Source organism: Artemia sp. Qi Xiang Cuo, chromosome 11 (genome assembly GCF_049724085.1).
Source record: "Artemia sp. Qi Xiang Cuo chromosome 11, ASM4972408v1, whole genome shotgun sequence".
NCBI lineage: Eukaryota > Metazoa > Arthropoda > Branchiopoda > Anostraca > Artemiidae > Artemia > Artemia sp. Qi Xiang Cuo.
In genome coordinates this window covers 44478259-44499019 of record NC_142804.1, presented here as the reverse complement: position 1 = coordinate 44499019, position 20761 = coordinate 44478259, and the positions used below count along the sequence as shown (strand labels likewise).

The window sequence follows — 20761 nt, the reverse complement described above, 5'->3', positions numbered from 1 at the left end:
GTTTAAAGTTTTAGTTAGTGTTAGTAGTTTAGATTTTTAGTTTAGTCTAGATCTAGTTCTAATTTAGTTTTATTTTAGTGTTCACCTATTTAGTTTAGATTTTTAGTTTAGTTTTAAGTTTAATTTTATTACCTTTATTTTAGTTTAGCTACAGTTTGCTAAAGAGTTTTAGTTTAGAGTTCTAGTTTAGCTAGAGTTTAGTTTAGATTTTTAGTTCTAGTTTAGTTTTAGTTTAGTGTTATAATTTATATTTTTAGTTAGAGTTTTAATTTAGCAGTTTAGTTTAGATTTTAGTTAAGCATTAGTTAGTTTAGTTTTACTTTATAGTTTTAGTTTAGCTAGAGTTTAGTTTAGATTTTTAGTTCGTTTAGTTTAGTTTTTAGTTTAGTTTAGTTTTAGTTTAGATTTTAGTTAGTTTATTAGTTTAGTTTTAGTTAGTTTAGTAGTTTAGTTTTTTAGTTTAGTATTAGTTTAGTTTTAGTTTAGTTTATATTTTTAGTTAGTTTAGTAGTTTAGAGTTTAGAGTTTAGTTTTAGTTTAAATTTTTAGTTAGTTTAGTAGTTTAGTTTTAGTTTAGTTTATATTTTTAGTTTAGTTCTAGTTTAGTTTTAGTTCAATGTTTATTTTTCAACTATATTTTTAGTTTGATTTTCAGTTTAGTTTATTTTATTTTTAGATTAGTGTTCAGTTTTAGTTTAAAGTTCAGTTTTATTTTAGAGTTTTAGCTAGATTTTCAGTTAGTTTAGTAGTTTAGATTTTAGTTAGTTTTAGTTTAGCTAGAGTTTTAGTTAGAGTTATAGTTTAGATTTTTAGTTAGTTTTGGTTTTGTTTAGTCTAGATCTTTAATTTATTATTTTACATATTTAGTTTAGATTTTTAGTTTAGTTTTAGTTTAATTTTATTACCTTTATTTTAGTTTCGATACAGTTTGCTAAAGAGTTTTAGTTAGAGTTCTAGTTTAGCTAGAGTTTATTTTAGATTTTTAGTTCTAGTTTAGTTTTAGTTTAGTGTTATAATTTATATTTTTAGTTAGAGTTTTAATTTAGCAGTTTAGTTTAGATTTTAGTTAAGTATTAGTTATTTTAGTTTTAGTTTATAGTTTTATTTTAGCTAGAGTTTAGTTTAGATTTTTATTTCGTTTAGTTTAGTTTTAGTTTAGTTTAGTTTTAGTTTAGATTTTAGTTAGTTTATTAGTTTAGTTTTAGTTAGTTTAGTAGTTTAGTTTTTTAGTTTAGTATTAGTTTAGTTTTAGTTTAGTTTAGATTTTTAGTTAGTTTAGTTTTAGTTTAGTTTTAGTTTAGTTTAGATTTTAGTTTAGTAGTTTAGTTTTAGTTTAGTTTAGATTTTTAGTTTAGTTCTAGTTTAGTTTTTAGTTCCTAATTAGTTTAGTTTTCAATTAGATTTTTAGTTTGATTTTCAGTTTAGTTTATTTTAGTTTTAGATTAGTGTTCAGTTTTAGTTTAAAGTTTAGTTTTATTTTAGAGTTTTAGCTAGATTTTCAGTTAGTTTAGTAGTTTAGATTTTAGTTAGTTTTAGTTAGTTTTAGTTTAGCTAGAGTTTTAGTTAGAGTTATAGTTTAGATTTTTAGTTAGTTTTGGTTTAGTTTAGTCTAGATCTTTAATTTATTATTTTATTACCTATTTAGTTTAGATTTTAGTTTAGTTTTAGTTTAATTTTATTACCTTTATTTTAGTTTAGCTACAGTTTGCTAAAGCGTTTTAGTTTAGAGTTTTAGTTTAGCTAGAGTTTAGTTTAGATTTTTAGTTCGTTTAGTTTAGTTTTAGTTTAGTTTAGATTTTTAGTTCTAGTTTAGTTTTATTTTAGATTTTAGTTAGTTTATTAGTTTAGATTTTTAGTTAGTTTAGTAGTTTATTTTTTTATTTTAGTATTATTTTATTTTTATTTTAGTTTATATTTTTAGTTATTTTAGTAGTTTAGAGTTTAGAGTTTAGTTTTATTTTATTTTAAATTTTTAGTTATTTTAGTATTTTAGTTTTAGTTTAGTTTAGATTTTTAGTTTAGTTCTAGTTTAGTTTTAGTTCAATGTTTAGTTTTCTTTTAGATTTTTAGTTTGATTTTCTGTTTAGTTTATTTTAGTTTTAGATTAGTGTTCAGTTTTAGTTTAAAGTTCAGTTTTGTTTTATAGTTTTATCTAGATTTTCAGTTAGTTTAGTATTTTAGATTTTAGTTAGTTTTAGTGTAGCTAGAGTTTTAGTTAGAGTTATAGTTTAGATTTTTAGTTAGTTTTGGTTTAGTTTAGTCTAGATTTTTAGTTTATTATTTTAGTTTAGTTTTAGTTTAGTTTTAGTTTTCTTTTAGATTTTTAGTTTAGTTTTAGTTTAATTTTAGATTAGAGTTTTAGTTTATATTTTTAGTTAGAGTTTTAATGTAGTAGCTTAGTTTGGTTTTAGTTTAGTTTTAGATTAGTGTTTAGATTTTTAGTTTAGTTCTAGTTTAGTTTTAGTTCAATGTTTATTTTTCTTTTATATTTTTAGTTTGATTTTCAGTTTAGTTTATTTTAGTTTTATATTAGTGTTCAGTTTTAGTTTAAAGTTCAGTTTTATTTTAGAGTTTTAGCTAGATTTTCAGTTAGTTTAGTAGTTTAGATTTTAGTTAGTTTTAGTTTGGCTAGAGTTTTAGTTAGAGTTATAGTTTAGATTTTTAGTTAATTTTGGTTTAGTTTAGTCTAGATTTTTAGTTTATTATTTTAGTTTATTTTTAGTTTAGTTTTAGTTTTCTTTTAGATTTTTAGTTTAGTTTTAGTTTAATTTTAGATTAGAGTTTTAGTTTATATTTTTAGTTAGAGTTTTAATGTAGTAGCTTAGTTTGGTTTTAGTTTAGTTTTAGATTAGTGTTTAGATTAGTGTTTAGTTTTAGTTTATAGCTAAAAGTATTGTTTTCCCCTACATTGAGGGTCCACACAGAAACGATCTGAAGGGTTTTTTAAATTGATACATGCTGTTGACAACAGTCGGGCTATGACTAACTGTCAATCACACGTGCCAAATGAATAAGTAGTAATTTTCCCGTCTATTCAAGAACAACAAAACAATATTTCATGCCAACATTTATTAAAGCAATATGATAACACTTGTTCAACATGAACTGCAACGATAAAAATAGCACTTGTTCAACAAGAACAGTTGACAAAATTTCATGGTCAAAATGAAAACTTCTTCAACATGATAACACTTTTTGTACAACACTTATTGTCTTTAAACACTTTTTGTACAACACTTATTGTCTTTAAACACTTTTTGTACAACACTTTTCTATAAAACACTTTTCTATACAATAAAATACACTTGGAACTAGCACAGTTGAACAGTAGAGTGATTGGTGCCCCCCCCCCTGGGAAGCGGCCTTGGGAAGGGTCCCCCAGCCCCCTGGAGCCGCGATGGAAAAATAGTAGTCGTCACTGCTATGGGTTAGTTGAGGTTGGGTTAGTGGTGAAGGTAGTGAGATTGGGTTAGTTAATTTATGAACGGGTTGGGCGGTTAGTTAATTTATGAAAGGTTGAGTGGTGGTTAGATTAGTTTATCCAGACCAAGCTGATTACGATAGTCTAAGCATTCAACTCGATCTGAAATACGATAGTGGCCATGGGGCAGGACACTCACACCGTTCTCGAGCACATAGACCTTGTCGGATATACACGATATTGCATTTTTTTCTACTCTCACAGTATAATTTCTAGACTGTAGAGAGCGAATTCCAAGCACTTGTGCTCTGGACAATAGGCTAATTTCTAAAAAGTCTATGCACACGCTCATATTCAAATTGTTCTTTACGCAGCGTTAAGACACCCCCGTACACGTCATCATTTCATCCCCACTATGTGTTTCCGCGCACTAAACTTCGGGACCCGGGAACACCCCCCTAGATATCAAATCACTCCCCGTCTCAGGTTTTAATTTTAATAGTTGGTTTGGGGCTTGACGTTTCACCAGCTCGGGGTAGAGGGATGGATTCCTGTTGGTAAAATCCATCCGCGAGCTGATGTGCACCCCATTTGGCAAATCGCCCAATAAATCTTCAGTTTTTACTTTTAGCAGCAGAGAGTATGTATACCCATAATATACTTGTACCTCCCCCTCCCGTGGCCATTGCACCTTGCACACATTGTAAAAGAACGACAACATGAGCTTTTTTGAAATTTCTAGTACTGAACTGCCGCCTGCTATATTCTTGTTCAGTGCTACATTTCGCTTTTTTCTATGTAGAAGAACCATGCCGGCCTCTATGCTCGTGAATGATGTAAAATTGGGGTCGGCAATAATTCGTGCACACTCTAGAGGGTCAGTCACGGCGTCGCAGCAAGATCTATTCCGTACTCTTTTGCACATTTTTCCAAACGCTGAATTTAGAATGAGCTTGTACAAGTCCTTCTCCACCTTTGAATTTGCCCTAGAACGTTTATCGACAAAAGTATCGATAAACATTTTCAAATAAGGTTTCTGATTAAACTGAAGGACCCTGTGTATTTTGGTGATTTTGAAGCCATTGTTCACCATCCAGTGCAAAAGCACATGGTGAACAACAATCTTCTCTTTAGGGTCCAAATCAGCAATCAGTTTCTGTTTAGAGGGAGTCCAATACATCCCCATATCCTCAACCAGTGAACGAGTGTAGGGGCTCAGTGGCTCCCTGGTCACTGGTCGATTGATACAGGGAAAAACAAAATCTTTGACTGAGTCGTGAAGCGCCAGCGGAATGTGACCGTCAATTTCAAAGAACCATCCTTGTGGCCCGTTGTCCTCGACGGTGTTAATGTCGGGGAACTCACAAGGAGTCTCAAGCCATTGATAGTTCCCACACGGCAAAGAGTAGTTGGACAGTTCTAAGGGATACAACGAGTTAGTTTAAAAGAAAAATGCTAGTCACTGTGCACCGGTGCTGTTTTGTCTGATCGGAGAAGGGAACTATATGCAATCAATATTGCCATCAGACCCACCCCTCAGTGATTGAGAGCCACAATGAGGCTTATATAAGGCGTTTGGAATCCTGCTTTCATCACGTCTCATTTGGAACCGTACATAACGCACTAGCTGCGGAGTTTAAAAAATGTATCCGCTCTCTCTCCCGAAGTCTGAATAGATCTGGTCTATATTCTTACAGAATATATCCAACAGAGTTAAAACATCACTGGCAAAGTACAGTCAGCACTCACCCAACCCATTCTGACAATCCCCTTAGACCACAACTTCATGGCCCACTCATAATCCTTGACTTTGCATTTACTGTTGGTCAGTGAATTGTGAAAAGCTTCAATTGGAGGTAGTTTCACCTCGCTTAAGCGAGCGCCAGAACAGTAATAATCATTTGCAGAGACACCTTTGCTGGTTAATAAGTCATACATTTCACTGTCTGGAATGTGCTGTTTAAGCAAGGGAAAGCTATCAAAATTGTCGCTTTTCTGCACTTGAATTAGTTGACTAAGGGATCTGGGGAAAAAACTACAAGAATATAAAAACCAAATTTTATTCCAACACGTACGCTTATTATCCACAACCTGCCATTTCAGTTTGAGAAGCAATAACTTCTTAGCTGATTTGGGAATAATGTTGTAGCTAAATGAATTATCTAACCATGGACGGTCTACTCCATCTCCCTGCCTATGCATACATGCCAGTGCTGGTAAAATAAATTTAATGTCATCGTTGGAGTTGTGAATAAAAACTGGGATAAAAAACTGTTGGCTAACATTTAAGTTACATGCTTGATGCGCTACCCCCCTAAAATTACTACCCCCAGATGATATTTCTTGCCACAAGTGGTCATGGTCTCTGACTGTCCGCCTCCCCCCTCTTTTCTCTTTCTCCTCCTCTACAAACTCCCCCTTGCAACCCCAACATCTTTTCTGATTTTTAATCGCGAGAGTATCCTCTGCAGACAACACCATTGGATAATGCGTATTTCTCAAACAAGAAATGGCGCCATGAGACGTGTCACTCAGTTTAATCAGTGCCTTGTCCATTAATTCGTCGCTATCATCTTATGTTTTTACTATTCAAAACAACTACAGGGTATTAGACTTATCTATTTGTTCGGGTGCATAGGACATATAAATGGCCGGGTGTTATTTGATACGGTTTGGAGCTTGGGGGTCACTCACCTCCACCAGCTTAGCTTTGCAGTCCAAAGATATTTTGTTGCATTGGAAACGGGTATTCTGAAAATTTTTAAAACGTAGAATGGCCTTATCCCCTGAATCCGTTTCCACTGTCTGGTACCCATACCGTCTACAATGTCTCATGTGATCCTGTATTTTCATATAACTTCGGACTCTAGAGAGACATGTTGGCCCGTCAACACAGTCCCCCCGCCCCTTTTTACCCGCCCCCCGACCGCGCCGCATGTCAGTGAGTGGGTTAAAATGTCCGATTGTGTTCGGTTGACTAGGTGGCGTGTAAAGCAACCAAAGCCAGTGTTTAACCAAATCAACTGAGGGGCCCCTTACGGGGAAAACCACCCCCTTCTTTTTAGAACGAACCCCATCTTCAAATTCAGTTTCGTATTGTACCACAGTAACACCGATATTTAAATGAGCATTAGCCCTTTCAAACATGTCAATGGATCGTAGCGTTACTGGATATTTTCCTTCTAAACAAGAAAATTTACAACTGGGAAATCGGACCCGTCCTTCCCATGTACAGCCCAGTGATCTAAATTCGTCTTGGTAGCGTCATCTTTCAATGGTCGGAAAGCTGACATGAGGAAAGCATACTTGAAACACTTTTGATCTGTTTCAAAACAAATCCACTGGACACCTTGACAGCCTTCTAGATCTGGATTATATTTTATAATTGTACCCGTGTCCCTATGCCCCCCTCTTAAAATAAAATCCTTCTTAATTTTACATATATTTACAGTTAAATTTTCAACAAATAAAACTACAGACACACTTCCATTTTCGTTATAGTTCTCGAGAGGCGTGATAATTTGCCCTACCCACTAACTAAAAACTCCCTAATAATTTTCTAAATTTGGATAAATTACGCGCATCTCGGAATGTACAAAATGATAGTAAACCTCACTTTTCCCCTCATTCAAATAAAAAACCTTTAAAACAATAGACACCTTAATTGACTTCCGCCCCCCCCACAATTGTCGTTGGTGCTCCATTCGTGCACGCCTGTTATCTACCTAAGCTTGCCCTCTTTCTCCTGGATCTAACACAAAATTCCCCCTCATACGTGTCTGAAAGGGATCCCCAAATGTTGCAGTGAAAACAACTATATTATTCAATATTGTATTGGACAAAAGAAAATCGGGGAAAGATGTATCCCCTCCCCCTACGTGTTCAACAATATCTGGACTATACTCCACTTCAGTTGTTCGAAGTTGAGCCGTTATGGTATCGGAGGCTGGAGGAGGAGGGTTTCCTGTAAAATCATCTGAAAGTTGCAAGGTATTTGGGCTCAAGTCTACCAGCTCAACTGCGCTATTATCTACATTAAAAAAATCATTTAAAAACTCATCAATATTGTCAGGTATTTCAATAGAGTAGTCCCATGTTAAATTGCTGGGGGGCTCAAAGATGCATCTTCGTCCCCTTCTTCACTCGATGGGGAGTAGGGGACCAGGACAACCTACAAATGAAAAAAATAGCTTAACGACGATCTAAGATATGACATAGGATTTTTTTTTTTTTTTTTTTTTTTTTTTTTTTTGGGGGGGGGGGCATCTCTGCAGCACTTTCCCGGCCCGCGGCGCTTCCCTAACCCGTGGCGCTTCCCTGACTCGTGGCGCATCCCTGTGGCGATTCTCGGGGCCCGCATCGCTTCCCGCGATGCTTCTCGAGCCCGGGGTGCTTCCCTGACCCGTGGCGCTTCCCCCGGCGCTTCCCCGAATCGTGACTCATCCTTGTGGTGCTTCTCGGGGCCCGCATCGCTTCCCGCTATGCTTCTCGTGCCCGCGGCGCGTCCCTGACCCGTGGCACTTCCCCCGGCGCGTCCCAGACACATGGCGCCACCTTGTTGCGTGTCGCGGGGCCTGCAGCACTTCCCGCGAAGCTTCTCGAGCCCTTGGCGCTTCCCTGACCCACGGCGCTTCCCTGACTCGCGGCGCATCCCTGTGGCGCTTCTCGGGGCCCATATCTCGCCCCGCGATACTTCTCGACCCCATGGCGCTTCCTAAACCCGTGGCGCACACCCTAGCGTGTCCCGAACCGTGCCCCCACAGCGCTTCCCGGGCACACCGGCTCCGCGGCCGTGTACAAACTGCCCCAAAAAATGTTGAAATATTAGCTTAGACTGCATAAGTACAAGTTTCTCTCTAATTACATACAGGTTCAGTAAACACATGAGTTTAATTATGGAGGTTAGATGAATGAGTTTGAACTTCAAAATGTCGAGAACCGTAAAATCGGTTTCCCCTCGCTAAAATCTTTGGCATGATAGAAATATCCTTGCGCAAATTACGGGATCCATATGTGACAAATAGAATAATCTCTCTCAGTTCCTTCTCTTAAAACTATGTGATAATCAATTGTGAAAAATAGGGGATTTTGAGTTTCAAATGGTGAGCATTAATTTAAATTACCTAAAAATATTCGCTTATGAGATAGCGGCGAAGAGATAGGGGGGGGGGGATGCATAGAAAATAGCAAAGATTAGAAAAAGAGCAGTTTGACAACCAAAAAAATATATTTAGATATCTCGGAGGGAGGGCCGAGAAAATAAGGGTTGGGAGGGGGGATAATATTTTAATAAATCTCTGAGATATACTTTTACACAGTGTTGAAAAATCGGTTTGTTTAGATATTTCTTGGTCCTGAATGATAGAAAAAAGTGAAAAGATAAAAGTAAAGAGTAAAAGGCTCTCTAACAGCTAAAAAATAGCTTTCTTGATTGAAAAAAAAAATACTCACGTCTTCAAATTGATCAACCACTTGACAGAAAGCTGCAGGCTTGACCATTACATGATAGGGAGCCATTGGTTGGTCTATGGCTTACTTGAAGGAGCCAACCCTTCTATCTTGCATGGAAGGCTTAGGACTTGACGGAGAGTGCACTGACGCTTGATGGGCAGCTCATAGCTCAGATATCGAGTGAGAAGGGGCCTATGTTTGGCCTACGGCTTGTCTTGAAGGCCCAGGTAACGTCTGTTGGAGGGTGGAGGGACCGACGTTAATTTCTTGCGCAGGAGTTGTGACTTGCGTAGCCGGGACAGGGGGTTGCATGGATGGCTGCACTTGGGTAGGCGGTGTGGAGCTGGGGGGCTTCGGCCAGCGACCATATTGGACAACTGTCGCCTTCGCAGGGGGCGCATTATTGACCCTCCCTTTCTTGGAAGAAGGGGGCACGCATTCTTCGCTATTTGCGCCAGCCATAGGTCTCATCAATGCAGTGCCCGCAAATTCTTCATAATTTGCCTTAAAGAAGAGAAGAAAAATCAAATCAAAATAATTTCTCCCTTTTTAAAGAAAGAAAGTTATTAACCATAATTTTGTTTAGTTTATCACTAAGAAAGCAAAAATTTCGCGAGAAATATAGTTGACTTAGAAATCAAACGTTTTTATTAGACAATCAGTAGTCTATAGCCATAGGATAGAAATCATTGTTTCTATTTTTACCATTTAAATTTTCCGGTCTATAGGCTTTAAATCAGATCGTTAACCCATCGACCTGTATGCCTATATTTTGCAAACATAGGTTAAAAATGCCATTCAATTTACGCATAACATAATATTTATTCAAATCCTACATACTTTTCTATCTATCCATGTAAATCAGAGTTAAAGATAATATTTTTAAAGCAGCCGGCCTTGGAATATAAAGAAGTTATATTGAAATACTGAAGAAATTATATATATAAAATTAATTTTTATTTTAAATTGTTAGTATGTGTCTACACACAGAATCCCCCTTACTTTTACATACAATGAAGCTGTTAGAAGCGATGTATTGCCCCCTTTCACATAATATCCTAAATATATTGTTAAACTTAATTTGAAAATAATCTGTTTCTCTTCTCCAAATAGCGCATTGCGTCTGCGCCAAATTATTACAATTGCCTCAAAGTGTTTTAATTTGACAGAAGAATAGTCCCTTTGCCTGCCGCGTTTGTAAACCGGAAAAAGGGTGACTGCTAATTTTAGGCCTCGCGCTATGTCAAAACAGAATGGCATTTTCATTAAAAATTGACAAAGGTAAGTGATCGCTTTTAGTTGGAAATATAGAATGAAGGAATTTATTAAAATGCTATTTCTTTTTGCTAGAATATGATTGTAAAACGATGGTGGGGGGATTTAGGTGGAAATATAGAGGGAAGGAATTTATTGAAATGATATTTCTTTTTGCTAGAATATGATTGTAAAACAATGGTGGAGGGATTTAGCTGGAAATATAGAGGGAAGGAATTTATTGAAATGGTATTTCTTTTGCGAGAATTTGGGATTGTAAAACAATGGAGGGGGGATTTAGCTGGAAATATAGGAGGAAGGAATTTATTGAAATGGTATTTCTTTTGCGAGAATTTGGGATTGTAAAACAATGGTGTGGGGGGGGGGATTTAGGTGGAAATATAGAGGGAAGGAATTTATTGAAATGCTATTTCTTTTGCGAGAATTTGGGATTGTAAAACAATGGTGGGGGGGGATTTAGGTGGAAATATAGAGGGAAGGAATTTATTGAAATGCTATTTCTTTTTGCTAGAATATGATTGTAAAACAATGGTGGGGGGGGGGATTTAGGTGGAAATATAGAGGGAAGGAATTTATTGAAATGCTATTTCTTTTTGCTAGAATATGATTGTAAAACAATGGTGGAGGGATTTAGCTGGAAATATAGAGGGAAGGAATTTATTGAAATGCTATTTCTTTTGCGAGAATTTGGGATTGTAAAACAATGGTGGGGGGATTTAGCTGGAAATATAGAGGGAAGGAATTTATTGAAATGCTATTTCTTTTGCGAGAATTTGGGATTGTAAAACAATGGTGTGGGGGGGGGGGAATTAGGTGGAAATATAGGGGGAAGGAATTTATTGAAATGCTATTTATTTTTGCTAGAATATGATTGTAAAACAATGGTGGGGGGGGGGATTTAGGTGGAAATATAGAGGGACGGAATTTAATGAAATGCTATTTCTTTTTGCTAGAATATGATTGTAAAACAATGGTGGAGGGAATTAGGTGGAAATATAGAGGGAAGGAATTTATCGAAATGCTATTTCTTTTGCGAGAATTTGGGATTGTAAAACAATGGTGGGGGGGGGGGTAAAGGAATAAATTTACGTTTTAGATGAATATACTGGAGGATGTCCAAGGAAAATTTGTTTGAAAATAAAAATGCACTTACATTGCTAATTGCGGCTGCCAAGGCCTCAAGCTCATCAAATTTATCCATTGTTATATCAATTGTGTCACAATACTTTCTGATAATTGAATCACTTTGCATGTCCGTTATATACGAAATCTCAAGGGCGAATTGTTATGTAACGGGAAAACCATATGTAACAAGCCCTCTGATTGGTTGAGAAGGGGGATGTAACCGACTCGCTGATTGGCTGAGAAGGGGGATCTAGCTGTTTCTGGGAACTCATAACATCTGGCTAGAATAACAATAACAAATACTATTTCCGGATCATAACATCAGACTCGACCTAGAAGGAAGTGTCATTAACTCTTTCAGTGACCCTCATAAAATCTGGCCCTAATAACACTACCAAATACTATTTCTTGATCATAACATCTGCCTCGAACTGGAAGGAAGTGTCATTAACTTTGCTTCGAACGACAACAAAATTGACCCTATTAACCACGTGTTCTCTCTAATGACTCTGTTCAAAACAACAATAATATTGACCTTGGCATTTTGCCTCGGAAACAATAACAACATTGACCTTGGCATTTGCATCGAGCAACAACAAGAAGGAAGTGTCATTGACCTGCCCCCATTAGACTCAATAATCCATAAAAACATCAAATAATCAACACACATAACCATCCATGAAAAAAGACATAAATGTGACAAACTTCCTGTTTTTTCATTCTCACTGACAAAATCCATAAAACCATCCATAAATGTGACAAAATTCCTGTTTTTCAAATTCTCACTGACAAAGTCCATAAACCACGTGGTTCTATGCCCATATAAGGAGCCCCCCCAGGAGATATTATGGCATCTCTACTGGAAACTAAGTCTGGCTAAGATAAATTCAAGAGGAGCCAAATAATAGGAAATGTATAACAAGGAGATCGGAGTTCACAAGAATTCCCTTCAAAAGGGAAGTCGAGAAAAAAAACAGCTCTAGCCCCGAGTCATATCCTCCACCTGAGATCTAAAGAATTCCAAAGTTGAGATCGATCAGGGCTGCTCATAAAATAGCAAGCAATTTATGACGGGTCTAAAAATTTATAGACGTAATCACTTTAGACCAATAAGGGCTGCTTATAAAATAGGAAGAAAGTTATGACTGGTCAAAAAATTATATTGTAGACACTGATGTCTAGCTAAGCACGCATGTGAATTCGACTTTAGCGAACGGTTCAAAATGTCATAGCGACCAAGTTCCCCTCATTTTCTCCTTATCATGAACGCGGATTTATCCGCGTTCTTTCTCTAATTCCTATGCTGCCTTGTCGTAAGGGTTTCAGTATCCATTTTTTTCAATTTTGAAGGCTCAGACTTTCAATGAGTTTGCTCCCAGCCAAAAAAAAAGGTGAAAAATGATTAGTTGAAACTAGACGAGAAGTATTTTGCAGTTGCTTGCGAGATTCCCTAAGTAGGATGTCATGGTAAAAATTTTCATTTTTTAAGACAATATCAAAATATATATTTGAGCCTCAATTCATATTCATTTCGTTTCTTTATCCTCCACTTTTGCAGTTGGCAGTAGGCACATGCTTTGAAATAACGTATTTGCAAAGACCCAGGGGAGCTGCAGTTAAATCTATTGTTTTTTTTAAACCCAGAGATAGCCAGGAGTGCTATCCAAATATGCAAAATCAAAGCAGATTCAGTAATTAAAAAATAAAAGCATACGAAATTACATCTCTAATTCTACAAATAGTCACCTAATTAGCTAATATTTTTAATTGCTATTAATCACGTATTAAATTGCCAAAGATTTTTGTCTTGATAGTTTCCCGTACTTTGTTGGCTATTTTATCTAAATAATATGCATTTACTAGTCAAGTTAGGCTCATATATCTTATAACAAAAATAACATGGTTTCACATACAATTTAGCGTTTCCTTAGTTGTCTAATTATGAATCATTTCGTAGATTTATTTATCGATTCATATTATTTAGGTATCTTAAGTTCATCTGTTCATTCATCTTATTGATATTCTTTTATTGTATGTTTGCATGAACATAGGAAAACATCGAATAGTTAAAATAGCATGAGAATATTTTAATGAACATAAATAATAAGTTTCCACGCAGTTTCTATGGTATCACTTGTTGCTGAATTTAGGTTTCATATTAATTATCAGTTTGGTTGCACCGTCTAACCTTTTTTATTTATACATCGAAACCGTGACTGGGTAAACTGGTCTATTCGTTTTGATGTTGCCAGTCTAGGGTAAATAATTGATTTTTGGACAATCTTCCTTTTATATTAAAAAAAAAAAATGAGGAGAGTATCGATCTCCCAATACAATACCGCTGAGTATCAATGTTCTGTTGTATCGAGGATGGGTAATACTAGAAGCAGTCCGGAGTGGTCGCTAATTCATAATCACTGTTAGATTGTTATAACTAAATTAAGTTATAATTTAATTGCAATTATAATTAATTACTCTCTCCAATTTTATTTATAATATATAAATGGTTTTAATTAATTATAGCATCTAATTAAAATTATAAATCAAATTAAGTTAAATTATTATAAGCACTCTTTAGTCTGCTATATCGAGTTAAATTAAATAATAACCAAAGTTTGGTTCGAGAAGGGATTGCCTGCCCTAATACTGATGACACAGCTAAAAACTTGGGCTATAAACAAATATATCATTATTGGTTTTAGATCAGCCTTCTCGTCACTATGGAAATATTTTGAGCAAGGCTTCTCGGTATCTGGCTGGACTTCCTGAGCTCCTGGCTTCGATAGGCCAACTTCAGCTTTTGCAATCTTGTGCCAGCTTTCAACTGAATGTCAGTGCAAGATATAATGCAAAGAACCTTGTCTCAGCACTAGAAACTCTGGAGTTGTAAGTAACCTTTATGCCGTGATTGAACTAAATGGTCAAGCTAGACAACAGGTTTTAGTAGAGTGCCAATTTGTGGGATTTTCGTCATAGTTCCGCAATTTCAATTTTTCAGATGAATTGGACATGCAAATAGTATTTAAAATAGCCGAGGTTATCCAAGAGGGAAATGAAGACTTTGATTTTTGTTATGATCTTTTACTATGGCAATATTAGGTAAATAGCCCTTGGTAAAAGAAAACTAACAACGAAAAAAGTATATATACGTATACTAATATCTTGTATCTTTTATTCTATTTTTTATCAATGGAAATGGAAAGGAATGTTTGTGTGTCTCTGTGTCCTGTGTATCCTACTTTACTAAACTGTTCATCCGATCGCAAACAAACTTTAAGATGTTGTTGAGTTCACTCTTGGTTAAAAAAAAAATTGCCCCCCCCTCGTGAGATTCTCTCAATCTTTGGCATACTTTTCCTGTTGACTGAAACTAGATATCTTTGAACACAAATACTCGGAATAGATGGCATTGAGCTAGTAAAGTGGAAATTTTGAGTCACCAGGATGAGGGGAATACGTCAGACCCCAAACACAACAGAGCTTAATCGATGGCGAAAACATAAAACACAGTGTTTCGCACAAAACACTTTTATTTTGACGAAACAAACCAATGGATGATGCAAACTTTACGTTGCCAAAGAAATATATTTTGTTAGTTTGCATAGTCAATTTTAATTTTTTTGTACATGAATTTCCTTTCTTTCAAGACCGCAGCAACCCGCGACGGCAAACTATTAATAAATACAGAAATATCATACAATAAGTAAAACTAACAATAAGGGTCACCAGCCCCAGACACAGGCGATATTGTGCAAATAGAATGTTCAACTGATGGAACTTATTTTTCTGATTATGCTCTTTTAGTTGGTCATAAGTTGCTGTATGCAGGTCAGTGATCTTATGTTGTCTTCTAAGGTTGGTATTTCTAGTCCAGAGAGGGAGACAAAGTAGATATTTGGCGTAAATAGTGCACAGTACAGAATAGTGAACACTGACAGCTGATTTATATAATGTGCTGAATGTGATTCTATTTAAATTATTTGAAAAAAACTACGTTTTCTAAAGAGTTAAAGAGGCTGAGTTACAAGGTCGAACCTTAAAACGTACAGGGATTAGGAGGCACAGTTGGGGGCTGCCAACCCCCAAACCCCGCTTTCGCAGCCTTTAAATAAAAAAAAGTTTTTTAAACTGAAAGTAAGGAGCGACATTAAATCTTAAAACGAACAGAAATTATTCCGTATATGAAAGAGGCTGTGCCCTCCTCAACGCCTCGCTCTTTACGCTAAAGTTTTTATTGTTTAAAAAAAGAGTTGTGAGAAAGTCAAACTTTAGCGTAAAGAGCGAGGCGTTGAGGAGGGCACAGCCTCTTTCTATACGGAATAATTTCTGTTCGTTTTAAGATTTAATGTCGCTCCTTACTTTCAGTTTAAAAAACTTTTTTTTTATTTAAAGGCTGCGAAAGCGGGGTTTGAGGGGCGACAGCCCCCAACTGTGCCTCCTAATCCCTGTACGTTTTAAGGTTCGACCTTGTAACTCAGACTCTTTAACTCTTTAGAAAACGTAGTTTTTTTCAAATAATTTCTGCACGTTTTTGTACAGTTTATTACTTATTATTGCTCCTTGTAACTCAGCCTCTTTAACTCTTTAGAAAACGTAATTTTTTTGAAATAATTTAAAAAAGAAGCTGAGTTTCTTTTTAAAGGTTGAATTCAGTATTAAAAAAATTGTTCTGATGGTGACTCGAACCCGGGTGGTCCACCTGAAAGTCTGGAATGTAACCGCTAGACTATACAGACACAGCAATAATTGTGTTTTAGTATATGGAAGCTCTTTTCGACGCAAGCAAATTCCCAAAAAACTGGAGATTTGGTTTTTGGACAACAGGGAAGGAGTGATCAGATTGAGCTGAAATTTCGAGGATAAGCTCCCAGGCCCCAGGAAAGATTATCGTCCAAATAACAGCCCGATCAGACAACGTTAAAGGGGGGTTGTGGTCGGAAAAATTAACATGGGCTAATATAGGAAAACAAGGTTGTTCGTAAATATAAATTCGGTGGATAATTTTTTCGGTCTGAAAATATCAAAAGGCCCTAACAGGTCGAATTCTGCTTCAAATGAGTCTTCATTCAACCGGATCCGTTGCCAACTGTGGCCTGTAGGCGTGGCTAAGAAAAAAAAAAGAAATGAATTTTAAGTGGCTATATTTGGTTTTTTGAAAACAGGGAAGGAGTAATCGGATTAAGCTGAAATTTTGAGGATACGCTCCCCGGGCTCTTGGAAAGCTTAACTTCTAATTTTAAGCCTTATCTATCAACGTTAACGGGGGGCTGTGGTGGGAGGGTCCAAAATTCCGGCCCAGTTTACCCCATGAAGATAAAGTCAGAGGAGGATTAAATTTTGCAAGGTTCTTAGTTTGAGCTTGGGCTACAAAATGCGATTACCGCCGTCTCTCTGCGACCTCTAGGACCTGAAATCGCTTAACATTGTGGTGGGTCGCCTCTTTATAGAGGCACAAGTGTGCCTCCTTGATGAAGTGGTGCTTTGGTTAAATTAGTCATATGCAGTACAGATCCGGTGTTGAATATATTCTACGTAGCCAATGACTTGTCCACTAAAGGGATGCACCAACTGAGAACCCGAGGTAAATTATGTGCTACGTAACGATTACTGACAAATTTGCAAGGGATTTATAGGGATGTTGCAGCGATTTCTTTAATATATTGATGTTGCATTTCTCGGAATTTCTATCGAATAATATTCAAAATATCGCCTGCTTAGCAAATGAAAGATTGTCTTTTCCAAGCTATAAAACCGTCCAATCTCGTACTCCAAATCTCATAAAGACTCCAAGACCCCAACGCTGCTGGCTTTAAAAGAATAGGAAAAAAATTCAAAGAGGTAAGGGCTGAAGTTAATATTAGGCCATTATCAAATTTACCTCTAGTTTTGAAACCCGATTTTGTAAAGAATGGGACAATTTACTTTGTTATCCTGGATTAAATTAATTCATCTTTGACATGATGCCCTTATGCTAGTGTTGGGCATAGTAGCTGGATAAAAAGTTCAAAATGTTACCACCTCGTTATCTCAAAAGCAGGCCATATATAAGCTATATATTTCCTGACCACACTTCTTGTTTTCATCTGAGAAGTTTTTTTTTTTCAAAATTTAGTAAATTAAACAGCACATACTGTAATTTCTTTGTTAGATTGTTATTTTAAAAACTCCGTATCTTAGTAAATTGGTTTCTTCAAAAATTTACAAACTATGTAATTTGTATTTTTGCGTCTTTTATTTTGTTTTAATAAAATCAGATTGTGACTCTTGATACGGGCAGCATAACGACACTCGCCTTAAAATTGGATGGGACTATTAGTTAACATGTTAGCCCCTTTAACGAATATCACATTTATCTGCGATTTTCTAATGTTACCACACGCAAGATCTTGAATTAAAATGGCATCTGTTTGAGCATAGGGGTTTATTGATTTTGAAATTGAATGAGTTCAGAAATCACATAGTGTTTGTAATTTGCAAAGTATCGTTGTGTGGCAACATTGGCAATGCATTTATTAGTACCGTCACCTGAGCAGAAGTTTCTATCTTACGTCGAGACTTTGGAAGTTACGTGAAGTTTAAAATTAGGAATTCTTTAACTCAAGAATTATTTCAGGAAGTTATGAGACAGGCTAGTCAAAAAATAGCCTTGACCATGTTAAAAACAAATTGAGTTGTTTTTAAGCACACTGAGGAAGAAGGGAAGAAACAATAAAGACAGCAAAGTGAAGCCTATTACGAGAAATTAAATAATTTTGAAATACTCATTAAGCTCTGAAATACGTCGGTGAATACACCAGTAAGAATTTGGTTTATGACACATTCGCACATATCCAGTGCTTATGATGTCTGGAATCAGTACTTTGAAAGTATGAAATAAGTTTTGATTCACTTTTGTATTATATTTTCCAGTTCGTCATAGTTACAGCAGATTCAACCAATGTAAAAAGGGAGCCTCCACAATAGGGGAAATTTAAAAGGTGATTTTAAGTCAACAGTCAACTGATGAATATTTCTCACTTAACCCTATTTCTTAAGTATTACCATTCAGATTCAACCTAATAGTGGACTGCACAGGGGCACCAATTTTTTTGTCCAGCTACCCGCCCCTTATTTTTTTTGTAAAAACCCCTTCTTTTGTTATTCTCATTGAAACTACTGCTACTACATTTTTGTGGATTTCTATGAAATTTTGACGGTATGCAAGAACTGAAAGAGAGCAAGTCCTTGCAGTTAAACATGGCATAAGTTTGATTGAAAAGTGATCTAGGGTGAATAAGCTTCAAATAAAATTTAAGAAATCTAGCTTGTGCTGTTTGCTTGTTCTAAAATGTATTACCCTTGAGTAGATAAGTTGAAATGCGGAGATTCAAAAGTTATTAGAGTGTATTCGACTAGTATTCAGACAATGTAAATTGTTCAACATCGAAAATTGCCCATGAGGTTGGAATGATGAGGAAATTAAAGCAGATTTCTCCGAAAATTGCCCTTAAATTTTTGGTGCTTGTCAATTAGCTGGAACCCACGCGAAATATTATATACGGAATAGGCTTAAGAAATTTGTCAAACGGGTTTCTTTCAATAGAGAATTGGATTGCAATATTTATGCTTTTGTTTTTTTGGGGTTTAGGGGGAAAAAGGTACCTAGGTTAGGATATGTTACGTATTTAATATAGGCCATGCTTAAAGTATATTTCGAAGAAATTTGAGGGATTTATGTAAATCCAACTATCATTTGGTTTTATTTTTGTTTTAGTAGTGATCTAATTGAATTAATATTTCAGGTGTGTTATTAGCCAGTGGCACAATTTCGTCAAAATTTGAAGGGGACAAACCGAGGTCTGGGAGGGGCAGTTGCCCCCCCCTCCTGCCCCATAGAAAATTACGCCCCTGTTGTTAGCCCGTTCTTGTTTGGTTTTTTTTTATTTACGAATCAAAATGTTGTCTGGCTTTTATGTCTTGTTAATTCGTCTCTAAATAAAATGATGCTCCTCGAAAAAAATTGGGGCATCTGGTTTTGTTATCACAAAAAGAAATTTTTGGGATTTAAAAAAAAAAAATCAAAATCCCTTAAAATTGATGTCCAAATGAAATAAAATATGCATCATTTAAATCCACATTATTGTTGTGCACCATGATGTTGAAATTATACCAATTGGATTTTTTTTTTAAGTTTGCTACCTCCGACATTGAGCAAAAAGGAAAATCACGTTTTTGAGTGGAAAAGAGACACTAATGTGTTTCTTTCTGAAATTAGTAGTTTCAGCATTTCAGCTTTGACAGTTTAGTGGCAGAAGGTCATTACTTCGATGCAGTAATCCTTGGGAAGCGGTACTTCAAAAAGCTATCTTCTGAAAATGGTTAAACGATAATAAGAAATCATTTAACATTTATGCACATACTAAAGCTTATGTTTTTTTATTTATTAATTTTATAGTTTTTTTATATTGATAAAATACCAGTCAACAAAAACCAAGCAACAAAAACCAGCGTCTATTTGAATCTGAATCTTTATTTTTGAGGCTTGAAAAACTAGAAATTTAAGAAAAGATCAAACTTAGTAATAACTAGTGTAAATTATCAAAAATTTCTGGGCGAAAAAAATTGCTACGTGGGGGATATACCATTAAACTAAGGAAAAAACTATTAGCATTAACAGTTCTAGTTTTGAGATGTTTCTTTTTTCTATAGTTTATCACCATTTTGAAAACTGTTGTACGTTTCTAATAGTCTTTTCTTCTTACAGGAGAATTCTAAATGACGTAGAAAAGACAATGGCAATTTCGGACTTGGATTACGTTTTTGATGAAATAAAGGAACTGAACGAGCTATTTGAAAGATGTGGACTGAGAGATACTATGTTTTCTTTTTGTGTCTCGCTTTAAGATGTGTAAGAGACGCATTTTATTTTGGCTTTTTTGGTATTGAATCAACTTCAAAAATTAAGCTACTCTAAATCTTTAGGTAAGCAACTACGAAATTCATATGACAAACACTAGTTTTTTAACGCGAAATAAAAATAATTTTTTATTTTATTTACTTATTGATGTAATTTTTTTACTACGGGATCAAGATCGTATCCAAAGGGGATCTGGATACGATCCCCTCTGTCCACCTCACATTCATTCCTCCCATTCATTCCATCAAATGAATCAGTCGCGTGAAAATTAACAATCAGCATGAGGGCAGCTAGTGCAGAGAAAAAAAGGACCGAGAATCCCATTATCAAATTTAGTAGTTTATTGAGAAGAAATAAAAAATCACCTGAACTTGGTATTCAATGCAGTCAATACTGGGGTACAATTTGAGGACTTGGGTGACCCGGAAATTCTATGTTGACTGAGCGTAAAAAATATTAACTAGAAAAAAAAATGCCAAGAAAATGCTCTGTTTTTGCACAATGATCCTTTCTGCCCCCCAAACTTGGCTAAAGATTTAGCTGAAGAATTTGGATTTATCAAGATTAAATTTCTGCTATGTAACTCAACCTAT

At 35.5% G+C, this 20761-nt stretch overlaps 1 protein-coding gene across 1 annotated transcript in view; it reads left to right on the top strand.

Moving 5' to 3' along the window:
• LOC148947016 (WASH complex subunit 5-like) overlaps window positions 1-20154 on the top strand; it is a 30836-nt gene extending 10682 nt beyond the window's left edge. The window contains exons 4-5 of the mRNA XM_089096487.1: window positions 13975-14158; window positions 20016-20154. Of these exons, the coding sequence (XP_088952613.1) occupies window positions 13975-14158; window positions 20016-20154 (323 nt within the window). The remainder of the gene's footprint in view (window positions 1-13974; window positions 14159-20015) is intronic.
• Window positions 20155-20761: the final 607 nt, after the last annotated feature.